At 42.9% G+C, this 26,367-nt stretch overlaps 1 protein-coding gene across 2 annotated transcripts in view; it reads left to right on the top strand.

The window, feature by feature from the left end:
* ARHGEF10 (Rho guanine nucleotide exchange factor 10) overlaps nucleotides 1-26,367 on the top strand; it is a 109,465-nt gene that overhangs the window by 58,467 nt on the left and 24,631 nt on the right. The window contains exons 12-21 of one of the 2 annotated variants that reach the window (XM_069974529.1): nucleotides 302-379; nucleotides 2,893-3,072; nucleotides 5,050-5,166; nucleotides 10,954-11,043; nucleotides 11,687-11,857; nucleotides 13,543-13,688; nucleotides 15,826-15,995; nucleotides 19,982-20,097; nucleotides 23,850-23,977; nucleotides 24,088-24,188. In XM_069974529.1, coding sequence (XP_069830630.1) covers nucleotides 302-379; nucleotides 2,893-3,072; nucleotides 5,050-5,166; nucleotides 10,954-11,043; nucleotides 11,687-11,857; nucleotides 13,543-13,688; nucleotides 15,826-15,995; nucleotides 19,982-20,097; nucleotides 23,850-23,977; nucleotides 24,088-24,188 — 1,297 coding nt within the window. Of the gene's footprint in view, nucleotides 1-301; nucleotides 380-2,892; nucleotides 3,073-5,049; nucleotides 5,167-10,950; nucleotides 11,044-11,686; nucleotides 11,858-13,542; nucleotides 13,689-15,825; nucleotides 15,996-19,981; nucleotides 20,098-23,849; nucleotides 23,978-24,087; nucleotides 24,189-26,367 lie in introns of both variants that reach the window. The other variant, XM_069974528.1, reaches the window with a different exon arrangement.

The following is a 26,367-nucleotide window of genomic DNA, read 5'->3' as shown; positions in this document are numbered from 1 at the left end:
TTAGCTTTGGCTGTCCAGGCATGATGGGAGTTGTAGTTTTGCAACAGCTGGAGAGCCAAGGTTCCCTACCCCTGCGTTAGAGGAATATCACAGTGCATTTTCAATGTATTGGAATTGTGAATTGCATTTATCCTATTAATATGTTGTTTGTTGATCTAGTTAATAGAAAGGAAAGTTAAAGGGCATTTGCACCATAAGTATAATACAATACTAATTATCACGATAAAAGAAAATTGCATTTAAATGGCTACTAAGCCAGGATTTACATTACCTGTATTGAAAATGTGAATTGTTTTTATAGGTTGTGAGAAGATACATTCTTGGGTCGATTGTGGAAAGCGAGAAAAACTATGTTGACTCACTGAAAAGAATTCTAGAGGTAGTTTACCGATTTTATAACTTTGCAAAGTAATGTACCATGCTAAAAAAAGAATCTCATTAAAGAGTCTCTGTCTGTAGGATTATGGTGTCCGATCTCAGGGTGGCATAAACTAATGACAGAGAAGCTGAATAGAATGATGTATCACTTACTTGGTTCTGTGCAGCTGATCCAGAGATCTCCTCCTGAATAACATGGACAATAAGTAGTCCTCTCCATTATGTGCATGAGCTCAATAGTCCTGGATATTCATGAGAAGCAGAAAACTCCACCCACCAGCTGCTGATTGCCTATACATAGCATGGATAGGTAACTGCCAGTCAACTGTCAACCAGCAGCTGGAGGGCGGGAGGAGGGGTGTGGCATGAATCCTATTTTCCTGCATATTAGGAGAACAGCTGAACAGAATGATGTAAGTGTAAGTAATACATCGAGCTGTTCAGCATTTTGGTCACTAGTTATGGTGCCCTCAGTTAAGGTGGAATAAACCTAGTGACAGAATCTCTTAAGCTGTGATTATACAAGCTACTTATTACAGGTGTCGTGTGTTTCATTTTAGTTTTATTAATAGGATGTAATTTCGGATATAAGATATAAGCTTAATATGGGCCCAGATCAGCAAAACAGAAAGACAACACATTTTGTAGGTTTCTTCATTTTTTAAAGTGTTCAGAATTTTTCTGACAGGTTTATTACGTGTTTTTTTTTTTTTTTTGCACTGACAAAGCAGTATAAGGCTATGTTCACCACAGTATTTGGGTCAGGAGTGGATTGAAAAACACAGAAAGGATCTGTTCACACAATGTTGAAATTTAGTGGATGGCCGCCATTTAATGGCAAATAACGGCCAATATTTTAAAACTATCGCCTTTATACTAAAGCTAGCACAGCACTTTCAGCTGAGCCAAACATCCATGTGTATGTAGGGGTCATGGGAGATTGCTGTGACAGCTGTCCTATGTGTATGGGTAACTTTAGTCCCCTTTGTTTTAGTAACTAGCCCCCTAGAAATCAAAAGGGACATGTCAGAGGTTTTTCACAATGATGGTGACTCTTTAAGTTGCATATAGAGTATATATTACATATACACATAGGGGGAGATTTATCAAACTGCTGTAAAGTGAAACTGGCTCAGTTGCCCCTAGCAACCAATCAGATTCCACCTTTCATTTTTCAAAGAATCTGTGAGGAATGAAAGGTGGAATCTGATTGGTTGCTAGGGGCAACTGAGACAATTCTACTTTACACTAGTTTGATAAATCTCCCCCGTAGAGTATATATATATATTCTATTGGCATATCTCATATGACTTGTCTTTTAATCTGCTCTGCTTGCCAGTATAACCTAAAACAACAGTTCATCCTTTACATTGTTCCTGGTATTCCGCCCCAACATATTAATATACCTTAAGACAAACAAATGCAATAAAGTATATAATTGTACTAGAACATTAAGTATTTAGTGATATATATATATATATAACACTGCATTAAGCGCTCCACTGTGTAATATAAAGTGTGCTATACAATCTGGCCACTAGATGTCATATGTATCCATGCAGATAGTTGCGATAGTGTCATAATAAACGATGTCAGTACTCTCTATGGGAGATCTTCTTCTGTATTCAGATTCTACATGAGAAGATCTCCTATAGTGAGTACTGACATCGTTTATTATGACACCATCACAACTCAATCTGCATGGATACATATGACATCTAGTGGCCAGATTGTATAACACACTTTATATTACACAGTTTGTGGGGTGCTTATACTCCTGTGAAAATCTTATTCTTTTAATCAACTGGTTTCAGAAAGTCTCAGAAAAATCTCCAGTCTTTCCATACTTATCATCTGCTGTATGTCCTGAAGGAAGGGGTGTTTTCTTTTCAGCTCTCTGCTGCCACCTCTGTCCATGTCAGGGACTGTTCAGAGCCGCAGAGGTTCTCTATGGGGATTTGCTATGTGATCTAGCCAATGGTCTCCCCCGAGATGTCTGTACTGATGGCTGGAATATCACTCAGTGAAGTCTATAGACTGTGTATAATGGTTCAGCAAACCACCAGTACATTATATAGAAGTGGGATGTGTTTGGATGAGAAGATGGGAGCAGGTGGCGGTTACAGAGCAGTAACATGTGTTTCCTCATCCTGATATCACAGCTGTAATGCCGAGACTCTCAGGACGCCATGCTGGAGATTCTTGTTCTGTGAACAGCTGCTTAGTGAGTGTATTCTCTGCCAAGTCCATTTCTGTACAGATGTCACCTTTATTTAGCGGATCCCTATAGAGACCCATGTGACAAAGCTGCTATTGCTGCTAATGATTTTTATTATGGGCGCTCTATTGGGATCTTGTACTGTACTAATTAGGAATACACAGAGGATACAAATTTTCATGATTAATAGTCTCTATATTCTTTTTAGAAGTTTATACAGCTTGAATTAAAAAAAAAATAAAAAATAAAAATATATGTATTATATTTACAATTTACTGAGCTGCCTAATATTTCAGAATTATGAGAAGCCGCTGTGCGATATGGAGCCAAAGCTACTAAGTGAGAGGAAGCTGAAAATCGTGTTTTATCGGATAAAAGAAATCCTCCAGTGCCACTCACTGTTCCAGATCGCTCTCGCCAGCCGGGTGTCTGAGTGGGACTCCACAGAGATGATTGGAGACGTCTTTGTAGCATCGGTTAGTGGAATGGCAAATGCTAATAATATATATATGTGTATATATGAAAAGAAATATATAAAATATAAAATAATTAATTAAAAAATAATAATAATAAAAAAATAATATATATATATATATATATATATATATATATATATATAATTTTTTTTCTATATATTTCTTTATGTAATTTTTTTCATGTCTTGCCTCTTTCTATGGATATATATGTGTATGTATGTATAACCATAGAAAGAGGCAAGACATAAAAAAGAAATATAAATATAAATGAAAATAAAAGAAATAGCTCTACTGTGCAGTTTGTGGAGCACACCAGCCACGGCTTCTGCCACAGGGGGGGGGGAGATGTTTTTTTTGTCCGGGAGAAGGGCGGCAACTAGTCATCTGTCAAGGAGCTGCCTGTTAGGGTGCCTTTACACGGAGAGATTTATCTGACATATTTCTGAAGGCAAAGCCAGGAATGGATTTGAAAAGAAGAGAAATATGTTTTTCCTTTATAACCTGCTCTCTGTTTATAGTCTTTTCCTGGCTTTGGTTTCAAAAATTTGTCAGATAAATCTCTCTGTGTAAAGGCACCATTACTAGTCACAGCTCTCTGCCTGTCAGGGCGCATTGCGGGGATGATTGACAGGCACAGAGGCCCATTAGTGGCCAGTCATCCCCACACTGCACGCTGACAGAGAGCCGCAACTAGTCACGGGTGGCTCCCCACCCAGATGACTAGTGGCCATCCCTCTCTCTGCTTTGGGCGGCAGAATAAAACATCTTTTTCCCCTTTTATAAAGCATTACCATGTCTATTATTTCTTAAAGGGTTTATCCACCGCTTCAAAAACATGGCCACTTTTGCACCACTCTTGTCTCCAGTATGGGGGGGGGAGGTTGTAATGGTGTGTTTATACAGAGAGATTTATCTGACAGGTTTTTGAAGCCAAAGCCAGGAATGGATTTGAAAAGAGGAGAAATCTTAGTCTTTCCTTTATTACCTGTTCTCTGTTTATAGTGTGTTCCTGGCTTTGGCTTAAATATCTGTCAGATAAATCTCTCTGTGTAAACACGCCCTAACTCAGTTCCATTGAAGTAAATGGAGCTTACTTCCAAACCACACCTGAACTGGAGACAAGAGTAGTGCAAAAGTGGCCATGTTTTTGTAGTGCTGGATAACCCCTTTAAGACTCAAACATGAAATGAAGCTTTTATGTTGTTTCTTAGCCTTTCTTTATTCTTGTAAATGTCCAGTAATCTAAGCCTCAATTTATTGAATTTAAAGGGATTATTCAATGACTGATGTGAAAAGAAGCAATAAGGAAGGTTATGGATATGGAAATGTGTAAACTGTGTAACTGCAGGTCTGGGATGTTTCCCAGTCACTATAAAGCCTAGCCGTACCGTCCATGCACAGAGTGTGTGTGCGCTGACATGGCAGCCTTTCCGCTGTTACTAAGCATTGGATCATGCTAGGCCTTTGTATCATGTTGTCCTTTTGTACAAAGTAAGGCCATGTTCAGACGCTGTATCAGACCGGCCGTTCCGTGACCCGGCCGGTCCCAGAAAAGATCATCCCGGCCGGTACTACAGTACCAGCCAGATGATCTTTAGCGCCGCTGAGTTCTGATGCGGGGGCATCCGTGCGCGCCCGCATCAGAACTCCCCACTGCACGCTATGTGGCGTGCGGCCAGATCCGCTCGCTCCATAGTGTGCACTGACACTATGGAGCGAGTGAAAATGGCCATGTCAGTTTCTCCCGGCACCGCTAGGGATCCCGGACTGATTTCCTCAGCCTGCAGCACATCGTAAGTACAGCAGAAATTACGGCTGTTATAACAACGCCCGTGATTACCGCGGAACTTAAGTTGTGTGAACATAGCCTAATAGAGTAAATGATTGATGTTTAACTAGGGTGAACATTCTTCTTTGTGCCACAACTTGCCAGATCCTGTCTTACAGCACTTACCCTTCTCACCTTTTCATTTGCAGTTTTCAAAATCCATGGTACTTGACGCTTATAGTGAGTATGTCAACAATTTCAGTACTGCAGTCGGGGTGCTCAGGAAAACATGTGCCACCAAACCAGCCTTTTTGGAGTTTTTAAAAGTAAGTTCACTTTTATGGTCCATATACATTCTTTGTGTATACTCTGTACGCTTTTTTTCCTGTTGGACAATCCCCTTTCCTTCCAGGAAGCAGCTCCCCACACATCCAGCCACTAGCGCAGGGGTGTGGAACCTTGGCTCTCCAACTGTTGCAAAACTACAACTCCCATCATGCCTGGACAGCCAAGATTCCTTACCCCTGCGCTAGATTGCCTCACAATCAGTTGCTACCACTGTACGATGTGCCGACCGGCCCCTATGTTGTATTACTTTGCATCTATTGAGATCAGTCATCAGCCGCACTGTGCACAGGTCAGGTCACCCATCCATGAGATCCATAGGAGTTTACATGGAGAGACCCTACCTGTACAAACTATAGACGCTAAGGGTGCTATTACATGGCCCAATGGGGGCCTGATAATAACGCTGTAAACGAGCAGTGATCTTCTAGATGGGCGCTCGTTTACTGGGCCTATTACACAGCCCGATAATCGTTTAACAAGGGCTGCAAGGACATTGTTACCGATATCCTTGCAGCCCTTGCTTAATGTTTCAATAGTATTTTATTGAGGTTTTACATAAGTTTTACAATGCAGACAGTTGTAGGAAGAAAACCTAGCAAGATAAATTATGGTAGCATAAGGAGATAGTAGCGAAACAATATGCAAGTAAGGTTAAGAGCATTCACTTCTACGATGAAAAAGTTAGCACAAGTATATGGTAAACAGTGAGATCCTTTCCTTAAAGTGGCTGGGTAGAAGAAGGTCTTATCTAATGCTATGTTATCTAATGCTATCAGAGGCGCTGTAGCCTATCCCGCATATCTGACGTTTGTGATGTGAGCTGAGTGTGTTGCAATTAACTAGTTAACAAAATCTGAACCAGCTAGGTAAGGAGTTAGTTGGTACGCTATTGATTTCAGTTACAAACGCAAAGTAGGAGTTGCTAGAAAGATATACTATGATATTATGCAATTCTAACTATAACCAGCTTAAAATAACAAGGCGATAAATCAAAGCAAACACTCAGAATAACTGTAGGCAAATAACATATAAAAAGTCAAACGCTGCGGAAAGATCGATGGAGAGTCCATCGCAGCTAAATCCAAGGGAGGGGTGTTAGTCCAGTTATTTATGAGTCCGTGTCCGATTTCCCCCATTTATACGGTATCCCAGATTGTCACAGAACAGAGGTGACTGGGGAAAATAGCCTCCGGGCAGCCAAAGTGTGAGCAGAGAGATCAGGATAGACTGAGATATGTGCATATCTAGATGGTATTGCGGTTTGCTGTCTAGTGGCTGCTAGAAACAGTCTCTTGATGTGAATGTGGCGGATCCTTATGATGACATCCCGCGAAGTATCTGGGGGGACATGTCTAGGCTTAGGGTACTATTACACGGAACGATAATCGGCCCGATTCGGCCGATTATCGTTCCATGTAATAAATACAACCATCAGCCGATGACAACGATCATCGGCTGATTGTTGATATAGGTTCTGACCTATTTATGTTGGGCGCCGACCACGCACCGCTACATGTAATAGCGGTGCACGGGCGCCGACTAACGATATACATTACCCATCCACGTTCCAGGGCTGCGGTCTTCTTCTCCCCGGGTCCCGCGCTGTAACGTCAGAGTGGCCTGTCAGCTGACAGGCCGCCCGGCCAATCACAGGCCGCGGCGGTCCCAGCCTGTGATTGGCTGAGTGGCCTGTCAGCTGACAGGCCACTCTGACGTTACAGCGTGCGGGACCCGGGGAGAAGAAGACCACAGCCCTGGAACGTGGATGGGTAATGTATGTAGTTATGCAAGGGCTGCAAGGACATCGGTAACGATGTCCTTGCAGCCCTTGTTTAACAATTATCGGGCCGCGTAATAGGCCCTGTAAACGAGCGGCGATCTAGCAGATTGCTGCTCGTTTACAGGTATTATCGGGCCCCCATCGGCCCGTGTAATACCACCCTTAGGGACACTACGTGCCCAATCAATAGATAAGTCGTTCTGATGAAGATCTGGTACCGTACTGGTGATGAATCCCAGCACAAAGTTAGGCAAATCCGGTACTTGCATTTTTTCGGGGACGCACCTTAGTTTAAGATTATGTTCCCTTGTGCGGTTGTCCACCACAGCCACAGTTAGCCATCAGCTCTGATTCCAGTTGACAGTGTGAAACAAGCAGTGTGTTATGTTCATTTATAACAGCTGATAGAGTATCTTCCAAGCACTGTATTCATTAATGGCTGATAACGCCCGATCTAGGTCCGCTCTAATGGAATTCCGTAAGGCCATTAGTAATTTCTGCAATGAGAACGTGGCTGAGGAGTCCTCATCAGAGGGAATGTCGTCTAATGGATCACGGGTGGTAGCCATGTAGGATCGCAAATTCAGAGGTGCTGTAGGTGTTAAAGTAGAGTGGTTTGCTTTCTGAGAGAGATTAGCAGTAGGAGAGTGTACAGTAGGGCTAGAGGGTGAGCCCCGGTCTTCTGAAAACAGCGTTGGCAGGCAGAGATCCGAGAGTGAACGCTGTATGTCAGAGTCTGCAATTGGAGAAAAGTGGGGCATCGGGAAGGGAGCAGCAAGAGGGGACAAATGGTGTCGCTGCTTCTGTTGCTGCTGCTGTCCCGTATCTCCCGAACTCTGTTGACCCGCTTTAGTGCCGGCACCTCTCCTCTTCCTATTCCTTCTTTTTGGTTGGGAAGGGGGTATTGGCTTACCCTGAATGTTCTGTTCTTGCCAAGTGTGCATCTCTGCTAGTGAGGGAGTTTGCCATGCCGCCCCGTTATCCGGGGAAAACCAGTCTCACTGACAGCCCGAAGTGGAGCTGGCGCCATCTTGCCGCGCTCTGGCTGTGGGAAGAGATGACAGGATCTTTTGTTTTACCGCCACGGAAGCCTTCCTCGATGTTTCCTTCATGTCGGGAGGGTTAAGGAGCCCCGAGAAAGCAATAAAAAGTGTAAAATCACTGTGGAAATCACTATTTCCTTGGTAGATGTGCAGGAGCTCGGCTGTGTCTATCCTTCCTCTCCAACGGCAAACTACGCCCCCGCAGCCCTTGCTTAAACTGCATACATTACCTATCCATGGTCCAGGGCTCCTCTTGCGTTCTGCTTCTCCTCGGGTCCTGCGCGCTGCAGCTTCAGAGCGGCCTGTCTCTGGCCAATCACTGCCCGTGGCGGTCCCGCACAGTGATTGGCTGAGCGGCCTGTCAGCTAAGACAGGCCGCTCTGATACTGCAGCGCGCAGGACCCGGGGAGAAGCAGAGCGTAGGAGGAGCCCTGGACCATGGATAGGTAATGTATTCGCTTTGTAAATCATCAGCCGCCGGCCGCACACCGCTATTACACATAGCGATGTGCGGTCGGTGCCCGACAATTATAGGTCCAAACCTATATCAACGATCAGCCGATGATCATTGTCATCGGCTGATCGTTGTGTTTATTACACGGAACAATAATCACCTGAATAGGACCGATTCGGCCGATTATCGTTCCGTGTAAGAGTACCCTAACTCTCACAGATGGCTTCAGTAGATCTATATGCGGTGTCCTCATTTACCTTTTCTTTCTGTCATTCTTACAGCATGTCGTGGAGACTTAATGTTTTTGAGTATTCTAGATCCTACAAGGTGATGTACAGCGTGTGGTTGGAGTTTCTGGAACGCATAATAACGTTGTGCTGTGATCATCTGTGTTATACCTATAGCAATGCTGCATGTATGTGATGTTTATGTGAATGCCGAGAATATATACCAGGAACCTGTAACCGTGAAAATGCGGCCCATCCCGCCAGCAGCGCGTTATAGAACGGAGAAGCAATGAGCAGACTGATAGATAATTTTGTGGGAAAAGTTCCAGTAAGGGTTGTCCTTTCTTCATGTATAGCTCTATAGTTTAGTTAGACTGTCCTACTGAGGGACTGACAGCAGTTTGTGTATGAGGGTGCTATTATAAGGGTCAATGGCGGCCTGATCAATACTGTAAACTGGGGCTCGGTAATCGTTTAGCTAGGGCTGTTTGTAAAAACTGTTTGTCGAATCATCAGCCGTCGGCCCCAGATGACTTTAGGTCAGGACCTAAAGAAACGATCAGCTGATGATCGTTGCCTCTATTGCATGGAGCGATAATCTGCCATGAGCGACATCACCATGTTATCCAGGAAGTGACATCACCATATTATCCAGGAAGTGACATCACCATATTATCCAGGAAGTGACATCACCATGTTATCCAGGAAGTGAATCCTTGATGCAGTAGTAAGTGCAGGGAAAAAAAGCACCTTATAAGCATTTCCTGTAATAAGTGTATATTGGGGATATGTATAACTTTTGGGGGGCAATACAATACTTTTACTAAAGTAATGGAGAGTGCTGTAAATCATTAAGCAGGGCCGCCCACTAATAGGCTAGAGTAAAGGGCAACCGATACTGGAACTTTTTCAGCAAAACTATATATTAATCTTCTCAGCTTGTCTAGCTATATAGTATTCTATTTAAATGGGTACTCTGGCAAAAATCTGGTGTCAGGAAGTTTTATAGATTTGTAATTTACTTCTATTTAAAAATCTCAATTCTTCCCATACTTATCAGCTGATGTATGTCCTGCAGGAAGTGGTGTATTCTTTCCAGTCTGACACAGTGCTCTCTGCTGCCACCTCTGTCCATGTCAGGAACTGTCCAGAGCAGCAGCAAATTCCCATAGAAAACCTCTCCTGCTCTGGACAGTTCCTGACATGGACAGAGGTGGCAGCAGAGAGCACTGTGTCAGACTGGAAAAAATACACCACTTTCTGCAGGACATACAGCAACTGATAAGTACTGGAAGACTTGAGATTTTTTTACCTACTATGTAGAAAATAACTCCTTCATTGATTTGTGCTTTGCATGTCTCCTTGATGTTAAAGAGGAACTGTAGTAGCAATATATATATATTCCCCCTCTGAAAAAAAAAATAAAGCCAATTTGGTGGAAAAAATCCCCAGATCGGTTTAGCTTTCATAGCAAATGCCCAAAACAGCATGGCGGTGGATGAGAACTGCAAACTGCGGTCATGGGCATCTTGGTCCTGTGTTTATTTTAGTCCTGTAGTTCTCGTCCTGTGGCCTCATCCACACAGCTGTAATGGGCCGTCCATCACTGCAGGCAATCCAGGATCATGCACTTCTTAAGGGGACTACCTGTCCGCACACTGATATGTGAACAACCACATTGAAATCAATGGGTCCTTTTTCTGTCCATAAATCAGGATCCTGATTTAGGCTATGTTCACACGTGTTTCTTCAGCTCTGTTACGTTACGTCCATTATTTTGAGGCTAAAATAACGGATGTCATTCAGCTGTCTGGCCTCTCTTAGTGCAATGACGGGTGTTTGCACATTATTCTACTTTGGGATTACTAATTGGCCTTTGGATGCGGCTTAATTGAAAAGTTAATTGAATTTAATAGTAAAAACAGAAAGAACGGTGACAAAAGAAAAACTGTGTGTGAACTACTAATAAAAAAAAGTCAGCTGTTTGCAAAAGACGTCCGAAAATAATGATCATGTTTATTATTTTGACGCCCGCCGCAAAAACATCCGTTATTCAAAACATTGTGCGCATTGGACGTCCGTCTTCCCATTGACTTCAATTCATTGCCATTGCAGTCAGTTAAATCGCGGCGAAAACTGAAGTGTTTTTTAAATATAAAAATCGGGCGCCTTTTCAATATTTTTGACATTGTGTGAACATAGCCATACAGACAGAATTTTTTTTTTTCCACTGATGAGTATTTGACCTCGTGTTCCAGCAGAGTCAGGATTGCAGCCCCGACCGCATTACTCTGTATGGTTTGATGATGAAGCCGATTCAGCGCTTCCCACAGTTCATCCTCTTGCTGCAGGTGGGTATTCTTCCTGTATCCATTAGATTTTATGCAGTTTAATCCCTGTAATATTGCTGCCAGAGAATAACGTGATATACGGTAAAGACGTTACACCACAGTAGAAAAGAACAAATAAATGACAGCTGAAATAAACCGGAGAATGTGTGATTGGCCCATTCAAACTGATCTTCAGGTCATGGTACTGGGAGACTCCATGATTAGCTGTAGGAGAAAACCAGTCTAATGTTCCATTTTAGAGTATCAATTGAATGTTTCAACCAACAGACCAGTGTGGGTTCTCTGGAACCAGAAGCTGCACTAGATTTTTCGAAGTGAGGAGCCCCCGCCCCTTTGTAGCCCCACCCATGTGTAGCTCCGCCCCTTTGTAGCCCCACCCCCTTTGTAATTTAAAAGTAAACTCATGCTTTCCATCCCATTTAAGCAAATTAAATTGACATTATCCAGTTTAATTTTTGCTGGATGTGATGGATGGGTTCTTCGATGTAGGTACCCTCTTTATGGATTTATAAATAAAGGTTATGTTTTATTAGGCCTACTGTGGTTGAGATAGTCGGTGAACTTAATTTTTGCTTACACAGTACTGTTTTTTTGCGTATGTTCACACTTGTTATACCGTGAATTTTTATTTATTTTTTTGCAGGACATGCTAAAAAACACAATGAAAGGTCATCCTGATCGACTCCCCCTGCAGATGGCCCTTACAGAGCTGGAAACATTAGCAGACAAACTCAATGAGAGGAAGCGAGACGCTGACCAACGCTGTGAAATTAAGCAGATCGCCAAGGCAATGAATGAAAGGTATCTCAACAAGGTTAGTTAATATGGTAACAACATGATAAAAATACACTGACATGTAGAATAATGAAAATAGTAATGTAATGACTAAGTTATCAAAGAATGTTGTCCTGTGGTTTAAAGTGTCTCTGTCGTTTCTTATTTTTTGTCGAAATCAATAGTACAGGCGATTTTAAGAAACTTTGTAATTGGGTTTATTAGCCTAAAAAAGCATTTTTATCATGAAAACCTTTTGAAGCTCTCCCCCCTGTCTTCATGGTTTTCTATGGAGAGGGGAGGGGTGGAGGGAGGGAGATGAGGCATCAAAACAGGACAACAAAGAGTTAATTTATAGCTACATCACCGGGCTATCTCCTCTGAAGTCAGCACTGACCTCTCTGACCTCTTTCATACAGCTCCCACTGTGTAATCCTTTGTTCTCTGCTGGCGACTAATCTCCTCCTCCCTCCCCTCTCCATCGGTTACACAGGGCACAACTGATGTGAACTAGTCGAGATTTCCTGATAATGAGCAGTGAATGAGAGAGAGGAGGGAGGTTGGGGGGGGGCACCTGGGGAAAGTCTTTAGGAATGCAGATAATGGCATATTTGCCTAATAAACCCAATTACAAAGTTTCTTAAAATTGCCTGTACTACTGATTTCTGCAAAAAAACAAACAAACAAAAAACTGGCCTATCCAGAGGATATGATCCCTAGAGGGTCCATCACCAAGAACATGGTCTAGAGTCCCTTGTTGCCACTTTACTATAGTGGGAAGGGATGTGAGTGGGGTGGCAGCACACATACATAACCACATCTAACTGGCAGCCAAACATAGCTAGAGGGCATACATACATATACAACTGAGTTTGTAGACATTAGGAAGGCAGAAGCGGTTAATGTCCAGGCATGTTGGGAGTTGTAGTTTTTTAACAGCTGGAGAGCCAAGGTTCCCTACCCCTGCTTTATACTTTCCCTCACTCCGCTATAGTGGTAAATGATGATAACCTTCTAGTAACTCGTAACATGGGTTCACATACACACACAACTGCCTTCAGATTTGTGATACATAGGTTTATTTTTAGTAACCTCTTCCTAGTGGTAGCTGTCACATTAAAGGAAATGTGTCACCTAAATTTTTTTCTACTGATTAGAATCAGATACTAAAATTTGTCCTTTTATTTTAATCTGTTTCTGTTTTCTGACGGTAATCTAGTATTTATTTGACTTTTTGTACATTTGTTAGGAGGGTTCCATATCGCCTGGACTGTTTTTAACAGCATTTAGTGTCATGCTTTACAGCAAGACTCATAGACATAGACGACAATAAACAGAATCTGTCCCCTTGAGATGAATATAAAACTTTACTGAGCACGCTCTGTGACCTATGAAAGGGTCATTCCACAGGGAGCTGCTATTGTCTCCTCTACTGGTGTCACATGACGCTGCAATGCTGTACAGATCACTTTACAGCAGCCTCCTCTTATCACCACAGACACAATAGGAAGTCTCAGCTTAGTTTTTAGCCCCAGTGGTGAGAATGAAAACTACAAGATCTCAGGATTGTTTTAAAATATAGATGGAAAAAGATGTAATATAAAAGATAGAAAAAAAGTCACCAAAAATTCTTTATAAAATATTTAAAATATGATTGTACATTTTTCTACTTTCTTTACATTTTTATTATTCTGTAATTTTTTGTCTGCTATCTCACACATACAGCTCCTCAGTAACGGAAGCAGATACCTCATCCGGTCAGATGACATGGTAGAAACTGTGTACAACGAAAAGGGAGAAATACTGAAAACCAAGCAGAGACGTCTCTTCATGCTGAATGACGTGCTGATGTGCGCTACAGCTAATGCAAGGTCCGTCCTATGGATGATGTCATATTTGTTTTATATAAAGGAATTTATGTCACAGTTTGTATTACTCCTGTAATATCGGTCATTATGATTCTGGTAGGACAGGGGTAGGGAACCTTAGCTCTCCAACGGTTGCAAAACTACAACTCCCATCATGCCTGGACAGCCAAAGCTTTAGCTTTGGCTGTCAAGGCATGATGGGAGTTGTAGTTTTGCAATAGCTAGAGAGCCAAGGTTCCCTACTCCTGTGTTAGGAGAAGATAATTTGCACCAGTGGAAGCGGACATACTCTGGCTGGGCCTGTTACATACCACTACAGGCCAGCAGGTGGCAGCAGATCGCACTGTTACAGCTCAGTCTCAAACTAATCTGTGAGCAAATGTGCTCTGACTTTTACCTGTGCAAGTCCAGTCTTACAACCTGAATTATGAGAAACTGTAAGATTATTCTGTTGTCTATTCATTATATTGATATTTATGTAGTTCCATGTGTAAAGTATATATGGCCATGTGGAACCAGTCATATGGTCTTTGTGAGTGTTTTCTTTAAAAGACTGGGCCATAGTAAGAGAGTCTTGGTAGCTCAACTGCAGTCCAGAGGAATAAATTATGTGAAAGAAATGCTTGCTGTAGTAATATAGTAAGAACTATGCAAATAAGAGGCTGATGTGTACAACATACACCTATAAAAAGTAGTAAAACTCTGCTGTTGTTAGTAAAGTAACTTAAAGGAGAAGTCCGGCGGATTATAAAATCCGGCACGCGAAATTGATTACAAGTACAGTACTAACTTACCCGTCCCCATGCCCACGGTGGGATCGGCTGCAGGACCCCGCCAGAAGGCATTTTCCCCTGAGTTGTGATAATGTCATGAACCGGGGAGAGAAAATGCCTGTCCCAGCCGATGGACTGGCTACTCAGCCAATCAGTGATGAGAGCGGCGTCCTGCCCCAGTCACTGACTGGCTGAGTGGCCAGTCCATCAGTTGGGTTGGGACGTATCAGCTCCAGGGGTCCCGCCACTCACCGCGCCCGCGGGGAGAGGTAAGTTAGTACTTGTAATCAGTTTCCCCCCTGTCCCTGATGGATTTTATAATCCACCGGACTTCTCCTTTCACCAATTCAAATGGGTCATTGATTCCGCAATGCCCAGGTCATTTTTGGATATCAGCTTATGGGATCATAATGATCTCATAAGCTGATGTCCCTATGTCTGCCCCCTGTCCTCTATCCCCTGCCGCTGTCACAATCTTGTGACAGCGGCAGGGGAGAGAGGGGAGGGGGCAGAGCGCACGGCGCGCGCCCTTCCTTACCTTCCTCCACCCGTGCACACCCTGCCTTCCCTTCCTCCCCCGCCGGCCTCCGTAGCCAGAAAACCAGAAGCCTGAGGCTTCTGGTTTCCATAGCTACCATCGGGGCTCTGCTATCACTTCGCAAAGCCCCAATGGACAGCGGACAGAGAATTCTCTCTCTGTAGAGGGAGAATTCTCTGTCAGGAGCCCTAATGATGCTGCGATCGTGCTGACCGCAGTATCTATAAGGTGAAATCGCCACTCCGGTGCTGAGAGTAGCGGCGGGTCCCCGGCTATCACTGATAGCCAGGAGCTGCCGCAGAAAACACAGGCGCAGCTTCTACGCCTGTGTCTTCCTGCAGCGTAAATTAACATCGATGCAGCGTAAGGTATAGGCTGCAGCATCGTTAATTTACTGTGCAGCGGTGGGAGGAGGTTAATGCCCTGTTTGTCTTTTCTCCCCCATGGATCTATTCACTTTCTGGTTTCCTCATTGAACTATGACCTTGCTGTTTCCATGTAACAGTGCACACACTTTCCCACAATCCCCCTTGTGTGCAGGCTTAGTGGAGACCAACTGCCAGTACTTTCTGGAGACTGTAGTTGAACTGTATGTACATGCCTGGCCCACTTTTTGTGGCAACAGGTTATTAAAACAGTGCGAGCACCTGGGGGAGTAGTAAGTCTATATCTCTCAAACAGGACATTTGCAGAGAGTCTTGTACATTTGAAATAACTTTATTTCCCATAATGCATCAGTTTTACAACTGCTTTATGTGCATTATTTTCTGTGTCTGGCTATCCTGTATCATGAAATACAAATCATTGACAACCTTCTTTCTTATCCTAGATCATCTACTGAAGGCAGTAATATGGCTACAAGTCAGAAATACTTACTAAAATGGAGCGTACCCCTGGGCCATGTTGAAGTTATTGAATATGGGGAAAGCGAGGACCAAGTGAATCAGTCTCGGTTTTCTTCTTTGCATGCAGCTGAGAAAGTTGTGTGTGTCAAACCAAGTAAGTGTCTACTAGACCTAGACCAAAGGTCGGTGGAAGAAAGGAGAATGGAAGTTTCTGAGAATTTTTTTTTGGAAATGGTGTTCCATCCCATTAATATTCATTTTAGTGCTTCTTGGTGGTGCTCTTTTCAGCGTTTATCATATACATTTCTAGTCTGCTTCAGTAGTGTTCGAATCACCGCTAAGAAATGCCCCTTTAAGATTGATCAAAATGTGGATATCAAGCAGTAATGTCTCATTATAGGAGGATATATACTTATATAGTGCAGGGGTCTTCAACTGGTGGAACCTCTGTCCGGACCCCTGCTGCAGCTCAGTATACCTGTATACTAAGCTGCGCTTCTTCCCTCTGCACAGTAACTATGCGCGCTTGTAACCTACGCTCATAGTTACCGTGCAGGAGCAGCACTGATGGAGAGGGAGCCACCGGCTCACAAGAGGCCGCTCTGTCCTGTCTCTGGTTTCGGCGCTCGAGTGACGTCACTGCAGTGCGGCCACAAGAGGGGAAGAGAAGAGGAGACGCCCAGACCCAGGTGAGTATTAGTGTTTTGTTTCTTTATGTTATAAGCTATATGGGAGTGGAAGCACAGGGGGGGGGCTATATAACTGGGGGAGCACACAGCAGGGGTGCTATATACTACTGGGGGAGCGCACAGGGGGGCTATATACTACTGGGGAGCACAAAGCGGGGGGTCTATATACTACTGGGGGAGCACACGGCTATATGGGAGGGGGAGCAAACAAGGGGGTCTATATACTACTGGGGAGCACAAAGCAGGGGTCTATATACTACTGGGGGAGCGCACGGGGGGCTATATACAACTGGGGAGTGCACAGGGGGACTATATACTTCTGGGGGAGTGCACAGGGGAACTATATACTACTGAGGGAGTGCACAGGGGGGCTATATACTACTGAGGGAGTGCACAGGAGGACTATATACTACTAGGGGAGCGCACAGGGGTTTATATACTACTGGGGGAGCGCACAGGGGGGCTATATACTACTGGGGGAGCACACGGCTATATGGGAGGGGGAGCAAACAAGGGGGTCTATATACTACTGGGGAGCACAAAGCAGGGGTCTATATACTACTGGGGGAGCGCACAGGGGGCTATATACAACTGGGGAGTGAACAGGGGGACTATATACTACTGAGGGAGTGCACAGGAGGGCTATATACTACTGGGGGAGCGCAACACGTTTACTACTGATTTTCAGCTTGGACCTTTACCTGACAATAGACCCCGGTAAGTGGACCTTCACTAAAAGTTGTTGAGTACCCCTGATGTAGTGTCTTGAATTTGTGCCAGTTTGATCCGGAAGTATTCTGTATCACATAGGGTTCACTGCTTATATAAACTGATGGAATTACAAGTACTGTATGCCTGAGGAGACTCTTATGTAATATAGCCCCGAAACGCGCTGAGTCAATAAAAGTTTTTTATTTTTGATTACTCCTGAGTCCGGTTGTAGTGGGCCTATATATAGTTACCAACCCGACGTGTGATTACCTGGAGTGACGCCCAGACACCTGTGCTAAATCCATACAAATGGGTCCAAGTCCCAGATGGTTCTTACTGGGATTTTCTTTCTACTTTGTTCACTCCAGACGATCTTCAGATTGTCCGGGGAGCCCATAGAAGGTAGCACCGTTCTGCTGCCGCTGCTCCTCTTGTACGGGGCGACAGCAGCAGATCGTATACACACTAATGGGGGGGCTAATTCTGCTGAAAACCCAACATGTTCCATTTAAACGAATACTTTACTGGATCTGCTCTCATACTATGTTGTCCATCCTGTGTGTCACTTTTAAAAATGTCACTATGGCAGGTAGGGAGGGGGTGGGGAAGCCATACTTGCCTTTCTCGCTCCCTGCTGTATCTTCCCCTCCCCCCCAATACTTCCTTGGTGTCTACCTTTTCATCCGTCATCAGTTGCACACTGGCATCAATAATATTTACAAGAAACGATGTGCCAGCAAAAATCCAGTAAAATATCCAAAAGTTTATTGAAGTTAATCCATAAGAAATGTTACTGGTAAAAGATGCAGTCTCCCCTGTACGCTTGGCGCGTTTCGGCCTTGATCACAGCAAAATACAAGTGCCAAATTGCTCCTCTATATGTGGTAACACAGGTGATAGTGGTGAAATAATAAGCAAGAAGGGAAAAAGAGGCAAGAGAAAAAAGTGTAGCAGACTCTGTAATAGGTACGTCCTGGAAAATAGGAAAATCTAAATGTTTGTTACAATGTATCTCCAAAAGGGAATTACGTAATCAATAATAAATTAGCCCATAATATATATGAATATATATTTTTTTTACTCAATTACAATCTTATACCAACTGGTCAATGTCATTAAATAAATTCTTACATAGATCACTGGGAAAAAATGTAAAGGGGTACTCCAGCGAAAATCTTTTCCTTTCAAATCTACTGGTTTTAGAAAGTTAGATAGATTTGTCATTCATTTCTATTTAAAAATCTTAAGTATTCCAGCTGCTGTATGTCCTGCAGGAAGTGGTGTTTTCTTTTCAGTCTGACAGTGCTCTCTGCTGCCACCTCTGTCCATGTCAGGAACTGTCCAGAGCAGGAGAGGTTTTCTCTGGCTATCTACACAAGCCTAGAGTCTATACCACTCATCAAGTGGATTCATTATAAGGCCAACTACTAGCGGGAGATGGTGAAGGAAATAGTCATTCCTGTTTTCCATAGATGTGCCACATCCTTTCACTGCTGTCCTGTGAATAATGCTGTACTTGATCTGTTCCCCTCCACCGCTATATGGCCAACACAGCCCTCGTTGTCCTGAGCGTTTCATCTTGTGGCTATACGCAGAGTGATTAAAGCCCCTGACGTGCCCTGATTGCATTGGCATCATCCTGAAATATTCCCGCACACAATGAGGCCATTCTTCTTCATTCATTACACTCATTAGCATTTTTGAATGCCAATGAGCTGTTTACAGGGCTAGTCCACATGCTTCCGCTCTACGCTCTGCTGGGATATGGGACTTTTGTTTCGTGCTAAGTTTCTATTTTTTGTATCAGTCTCTTTCGAAATTGTATGGTGGGGTATGTGTGTATATTAGTATCTTCTGACATTGCAATATCATAGTTAAAATATAAGCTTCAAATATCTTGCAAGAGCCTGTAGGTACCATCTGTACAGTTAGTGTCACTGAAACCAACAGTAGATGTGATATAAAGCAAGTTTGCGATTTACATTCATTATTTGTAGTTATCATGCTTTACAACAAAGCTATACTTACCAGAAATCCAGGCCCAGTCTCCTGAAGGCTGCTATATAACAGCTATACTTACCAGAAATACAGGTCCAGTCTCCTGAACGCGGCTATATAACAGCTATACTTACTGTATCCAGGCCCAGTCTCCTAAAGGCTTTTGTATAACAGCTATACTTACTGTATCCAGGTCCAGTCTCCTGAAGGCAGCTATATAACAGCTATACTTACTGTATCCAGGTCCAGTCTCCTGAAGGCAGGTATATAACAGCTATACTTACTGTATCCAGGTCCAGTCTCCTGAAGGCAGCTATATAACAGCTATACTTACTGTATCCAGGTCCAGTCTCCTGAAGGCAGGTATATAACAGCTATACTTACTGTATCCTGGTCCAGTCTCCTGAAGGCAGCTATATAACAGCTATACTTACCAGAAATCCAGGTCCAGTCTACTAAAGGCAGCTATATAACAGCTATACTTACTGTATCCAGGTCCAGTCAGGGAAAAAAAAAGGCGAACACAGAAAGTGCTGCGTTTATCATGATAACTAAAAAAAAAATGAATGTAAATTGCAAACTTTCTTTATATCACATCTACTGTTGATTTAGGTTTTGAAACTTATACTGACAGAGTCACTTTAAAGGAAATGTGTCACCATATTTCATTTTTTACTGCCATGTAGAATGCTTGTGGAGCCTAGCCATACATTGTATATTTACAGTGTCTGTCTATCTGCAGATAAATTATACATGGGACCCGGGCAACTTTATCAAGACTTACAGAATCTACTTCATGATTTAGATGTTGTAAACCAAATCTCGCAATTTATATCACAACTAAGAGGAAACTATCAGGTATGTACTGCAGAATTCCAGTTGCATGTTTCTATCTTAAGGCTATGTTCACACTACGTAAAACTACGGCCGTAGTTTTGAGGGGTATGCCTTGGCTGTAATATATACAAACTACCGTCGTACAGTGCACACTACGTATCAGACAACGGCCGTTGTTTTCACGGCGCCGTGAAAAATGAACATGTCATTTATTTCCGGCCGGTAATGTTCCAACTACGGCCGTGAATTTCAATGCGGCCGTGCACGGAATACTTATTTCTGCAAAATTAAACTTGATTTTGAAATAAAAAAAATTCTGTGTGGTTTATTGGGCTGGGCGCAGTATTCCAAATAAATGACCTGTTTCATTCCGCTCAGAAACAACCTAGGAAGCAAAATTAAACAACGGCCGTAGTTTCACGACTAGACCGTATGAGCGTATTTCTACGGCCGTAATTTCAGGCGCACATGTCCGGCCGGGTGAAAACAACGGCCGTAGATTTACGTAGTGTGAACATAGCCTAAAGGGAATGTGTCATCAGAGAATGCTTTCATTTTTTTCTTTTTTCTTTTTTTTTTTTACATTGTCAGGGGTCTGCCATATTGCCTGTTCACAGCATTTCGTGACATGCTTTACAGTTAGGGCCCTATTACACCAACTGATTATATTATATTCCAAAGCCAGGAATGGACTGTAAACAAGGAACAGGTAATAAAGGAAAGACTAAGTTTTCTCCTCTTTTCAAATCCATTCTTGGCTTTGGTTAAAAGAAATCTGTCAGATAATCTGTTGGTGTAATAGGGGCCTTAGCCTCATGATCATTGAAAACAATGGACATAGTCTGTCCCCTTGAGATGAATGTGAAACATTACTGAGCGCGCTCTGTGACCTGTGAATAGGTCATTCCTCAGGGAGCTGCTATTGTCTCCTCTATCTACTGGTGTCACATGATGCTGCAATGCTGTACAGATCACTTTACAGCAGCCTCCTCTTATCACCACAGACCGAACAGGAAGCCTAAGCTTAGTCTTAGCCCCAGAGGTGAGAATAAAAACTCAGAAAACTAAGATCTCAGGATTATTTTATAATAGAGATAGAAAAAATGGAAAATTAGAAAAAATGTCACCAGAAATTCTTAAAAAAATGTTTATCATAAAAACATTATTTAAACAAGAAGTCACTTTCTGATGACACATTCCCTTTAAGCTAGCCATTCAGTAGAACAAAATGACCGCAATAAACACGCACCATGTTTCTCCTGGTTTATATTGTATAGAGTCATCATGCAGCAGGAATGACTGTAGCTTATAGGCAGGCCCAGCTGTCAGAGACTCCTATGGAGAGCGTGTGCCTTGGCTACCAGACATTCTGACGTTATCTGAGCAGGCACACGTCCTAACACTGTTAATGCCATGTAACATCTGATCCGAGCCGCCTATCATTTTACATCTTCTCATTTTCATAAAGTAAACATTTATCTGGAGACAGGGCTCAGCCTATCCTTATTTATAGCTTAGATAGATACTAAAGGCCCTATTACACCAAACGATTATCGACTGTATTTGGTCAATATCGGCCGTTATGGCCGATAATCATCTGGTGTAATAGAAGACAACGATCAGCCGACATGGACGATGTCGGCTGATCGTTGACGTTGTTTGTGTTTCAACGTGTTGAAAGACAAATGACCAGGATAGCAAAGATCTGCTGCCGTCGCTTTGTGGAATAGGAGTGGTGGCAGAAGACCGGAAAAGACGGTCTAATATGATCCGGAAAACGAAGAAGAGGCAGAGCTGCCAAATAAATCACTCAGTTTATACACACCGGTGATGTTTGTACACCTTTCTCAAGCAGTGAACATTCGGTAGTGACACAGAAAGACTTATTTAAAAATACTGCGGAGAAACCATCACGTGTTTTCCAACATCGGTGATCTAGCCAGACCTTCTACCTTGAAGGAACAACTAAGCCAAGGGGGATCTCCAGTCAAGGAAACAAGCCACAGGCAAAAATGACAGGACTAGGGAAATAGCCAAATATGATATCCATCCACAGCTGTTTCAGAGGATTTGCCCCTCATCAGGATTCTGGCTAGTGGGGACAAAGCCAAGTGCAATTAAAGGAACAACGGTTTACTGTGGCTTGTTGGAAGGTGGTTTACTTGACTGAAGCCTCCCCTTGGCTTAGTTGTTCCTTAACGGTAGAAAGTCTGGTGTAGTCACTGTTGTAGAGAAAAACGTAATGGTGTCTCCGCAATATTTTTGATTTTCCAGAGGGCGATGTTCCTAGACTTGCTGACATTGAGAAACACGTGATAGTCTCTCCGCTGTGTTTTGGTTGATCTCCCTGAGGTCAACCATCATTCTTGTGACAGCAAATCACACAACCAGTTCCATCATAATTTAGTTAGAGACAATTAAATTAAAGTGATTATACAGAACTATCTCTAACTAAATCATGAGATGATGTGTATAAGGGTGCGTTTACTCAGACAGATTTATCTGACAGATTATTGAAGCCAAAGCCAGGAACAGAGGTCGGACCCCACGCGATCTCCTACTTTTCCCCAAAAGTAGATTTTTCCTGGAATACCCCTTTAAGGTTTAGTTATAGGCAGAAATACTTCAACTCTCTTATTCAGGTGACTATAGCAGAATCCATGACCATGCTGTAAAAACAACCCCGCTTATATGAACAGAGTTTATTTTCAGTTGCAAGAATCTCTGTAACAGATCTGCCCTGTGTGACTATAACCTTATAATAGATTGTGCGATCTGGAATTAATAGTTACCATATCCTATAGACGGGGCCCATTTTGGGCTTGTAGATCTCATTGCTAATTTTGTTTGAATTCTTTCCTTTCTATAAGTAGCATATGAGGGGTGGTCTGACCAATGGGACCCCACTGAGCACGAGAACAGAGGCCCCTTATCCCCCTCCCCATCCGCTGCTGCATTGCTCCATTTATTCTGAGTTTCAAGCATTCTCTGCTATGTTCGGAAGTCCCTTAGAGAATCGGGGACCTCCTGAAGTTAGCTCACTATGACCCATCCCGTGGATAGGGGATCTCTTATATTCTTGGAATAACCCCTTTAAATTTAACACAGCATTAAAAAAAAACAAAAAAAACAGCATTACATTGGGTATATATTGCTAGTTCTATACATCTCTAATGAGGTACAGACTGCCAGTCTGTTCTTTTTAAGTTATTTGGCCCATATGTTTTAGTGAATAGTTCTAAGTAAGTTGCATTATGATCCTATCCAAGCCATGTCGAAAAGGAAATGGGCCAAATTCTACTTAGTTCACACCATGTTTTATTGATCCATTTTTGAAAAAAAAAAAAAAAAAAAATTCTTGACTTGACTTCCATAATTTAAAAAAAAAGGGATGAAAAAGCATCCAGTTTTTTTTAATATACACAAAAATGTGGTCAACCAAGTTTTTGTGTTAGTTATTAAAAAAGAAAAAAAATCAAAGATCAAAGTGCATCTGTTTTTTTTTTTTAACATACACAAAACTTGGTCGATCACATTTTTGTGTATATTAAAAAAAAAGGATGCCTTTTCATCCCTTTTTTTTTTTTTTAATTATGGAAGTCAAGGGAAAACGGATTAAAACGGATGCACACAAATCCAACTGTTTTTCCAGTTTTTGGGGGTTTTTTTTGCAAAAACTGATGGAAAAAAAAACCCCAAAACCAGCGTGAACCCAGCCTAAAAGTGTCCATTTCGTGACCTATACTGTATGTAACTTTTTGATCCTGTTTTAGAACTTGAACCCTACAGTTGCTCAGGACTGGTCTTCAGGATTACAAAGACTCATCTGGAAGAAAGAGAATGAAATTCGGGCTGCAGACCGCTGCAGAATACAGCTTCAGCTTCCCGGCAAGCACGACAAGTCAGTGGGATTTGTTTTCGATAATTTTCCGGTGTTTTTCGGTGTTCATATAGAGGCCCTGTACAAATTTCCACCCACGCTTATTTTTGTTATTTTTTTTTATGTTTCAGATCGGGACGTCCCACTTTCTTTACTGCAGTCTTTAATACTTTCACTCCTGCTGCAAAGCAGTCATGGATCAATAACTTACAGATGGCAAAACTTGCTCTTGGTAAGTCAAACAGGTCCATGCGATGGCTGTGATGTAAGATGTGATGTTTAGAGATCCTTCTCATGTACCTGAAGGAGGAATCTAATGTTACGCCACAGGCAGTTTCTAATGTGTGAGGTTGGGAAGTATGGATTGTGCTGGCTGCACCTGTCACTTTATTATTAAAGGGGTTGGACACTTTATAGTAAAATACTGTAGTTCATTGCACAGCATTAGTAAGTGTACTCACTGTATACTGTATACTGACAGCAGCTCCCTCTGTACTCACTGTATATACTGACAGCAGCTCCCTGTGTACCTTATAGAGCTAAACTCAGACTCCCCTCCTCCAGGCTGTGCTGTCCTGCTCTGTGGTGATTCTGTCCATAAGATGGCCGACATGGAGGAGCATGTGACCATGCCCCGCCTCCCAGTGTACACCACTGAGCCTATATATTCCTGTAGAGTACACTGGGGGGCGGGGCATGGTCACATGCTCCTTCATGTCAGCCATCTTATGGACAGGCTCACCACAGAGCAGGACAGCCCAGCCTGAAGGAGGGGAGTCTGGTTTTAGCTCTATGAGGTACACAGGGAGCTGCTCTCAGTAAGTGCAGTGAGTACACATACTAATACTGTACACTGAACTATTTTACTATAAAATGGCCAACCCCTTTAACATTTATTATAATACTAGAGAAATTACCCGACGCTGCCTGAGTATATAGTGTTTTGCATGTTTGTATATGTGTATTGCATGTTAGCCCACCGTAAACAGATGAAAAGTGCCATGCGCCCTATCTGTACAAGGTAACCAGCGGCAGTACCCACACACACTGTGCCAGGATGAGTTGCTCTTTTGGGCACCAGGTAAAGGCGGCTTCATTTTATTTTTCTGTGTGACCTTTACAGGACCCTGAAAACGCTCTGGTCCTCTACATAGAAATTGTAATGTACAGTTTTCAGTAGCTCCTTCTGACTGTGTTATGTAAGGACTTGCTTTATCCATGTTAGTTATCTAGTTTTTTTTCTTAATTTTTTTTTCTCATTTCAGGGGCTTTAGAACCAATTACCAGTTTTCCATAGAATTATGGTCTTAATATACATTGGTCTTCATGAAACCTATTAATATTGTAACTTGAGGGACCACTTTCTATCTTTGTTTCTACTATTCTTTATAGAACAGGATGTTGTAGAATAAAAAAAATGGATAATGAATAAAATTGTATCAGGTATTATGCCAAAAAAATGAGACTCTCCCAATACCTGATATTGCTCAGTTTTCCGATAACATTGCCAGCCAAAGTGCCATACACCCGCCAAGGTGCCCTATAGCCCTGCCAGCCACAGCACAGCAAAGGGGCTGCCTGGGTAGCCGAAGCCTTCCGTGATTCCACATATGATCAGTAGGGGGCAGGGGTATATCCTGATCCAGGTGCGTAGCTAGGATTCTTGGGGCCCCATAGCAAAAAACTGTAAGAGGGCCCCCTTCCCTTGGCACAACACAAAGCACTATAAATATATGTATATAGGCTCAGTAATGTGGCCAAAAAAATTTAATCTCTTGTGACCAGAGGCAGAATCCTTCCTGCAGCTACAAAAGTTACTGGCAGAGCAGAGAGCCAATGGCTACTTGTTCTGTCAGTCCTCTGTGTTTAAACTGTAAGGACCCATTAGGAGCCCTTATTGTTAAATACATACTGTAGGAGCAGGAGCAGACTACCTTCTGCTTAACCCCTCATGTACTGCAGTGTGTGAGTGACCCAGTGTTCTCTTACGTGCTGCAACACAAAAATAAAGTTAAAAAGGAAGACAAGGAGATCTGTTTCACTTCTCCTGCACTGATAACCCCTGACCTCTGGATGGAGCTCTGCCCATTTTCCTACTTGATTGCAGGAGCCGGAGATAAGAGGTCAGGGGTTATCAGAGCAGTGAAGCAGAAATCTCCTTGTCCTCTACTGATTAACCCTTTTTTGAGTTTCAGCATGTAAGTGAACACTGGGTCACCTATACACTGCAGTACATAAGGGGTTAAGCAGAAAGACACAGGACAGCTCTTATTTTCCCTGTGCATTCCTGGGCCCCCCTCCCCCACGGGTCCCTTAGCAGCCGCCTACCTGCCTCTATGGTAGCTACCTAGCCTGCCTACCCTGCCTCTACCCTGCCCCCTCCGTGGCATCACTGAAGAGTAAAGCAATAC

This window comes from Dendropsophus ebraccatus, chromosome 6 (genome assembly GCF_027789765.1).
Source record: "Dendropsophus ebraccatus isolate aDenEbr1 chromosome 6, aDenEbr1.pat, whole genome shotgun sequence".
Classification (NCBI taxonomy): domain Eukaryota; kingdom Metazoa; phylum Chordata; class Amphibia; order Anura; family Hylidae; genus Dendropsophus; species Dendropsophus ebraccatus.
Note: the sequence above shows the minus strand (reverse complement) of the source record. Positions and strands in the feature narration are given on the sequence as shown.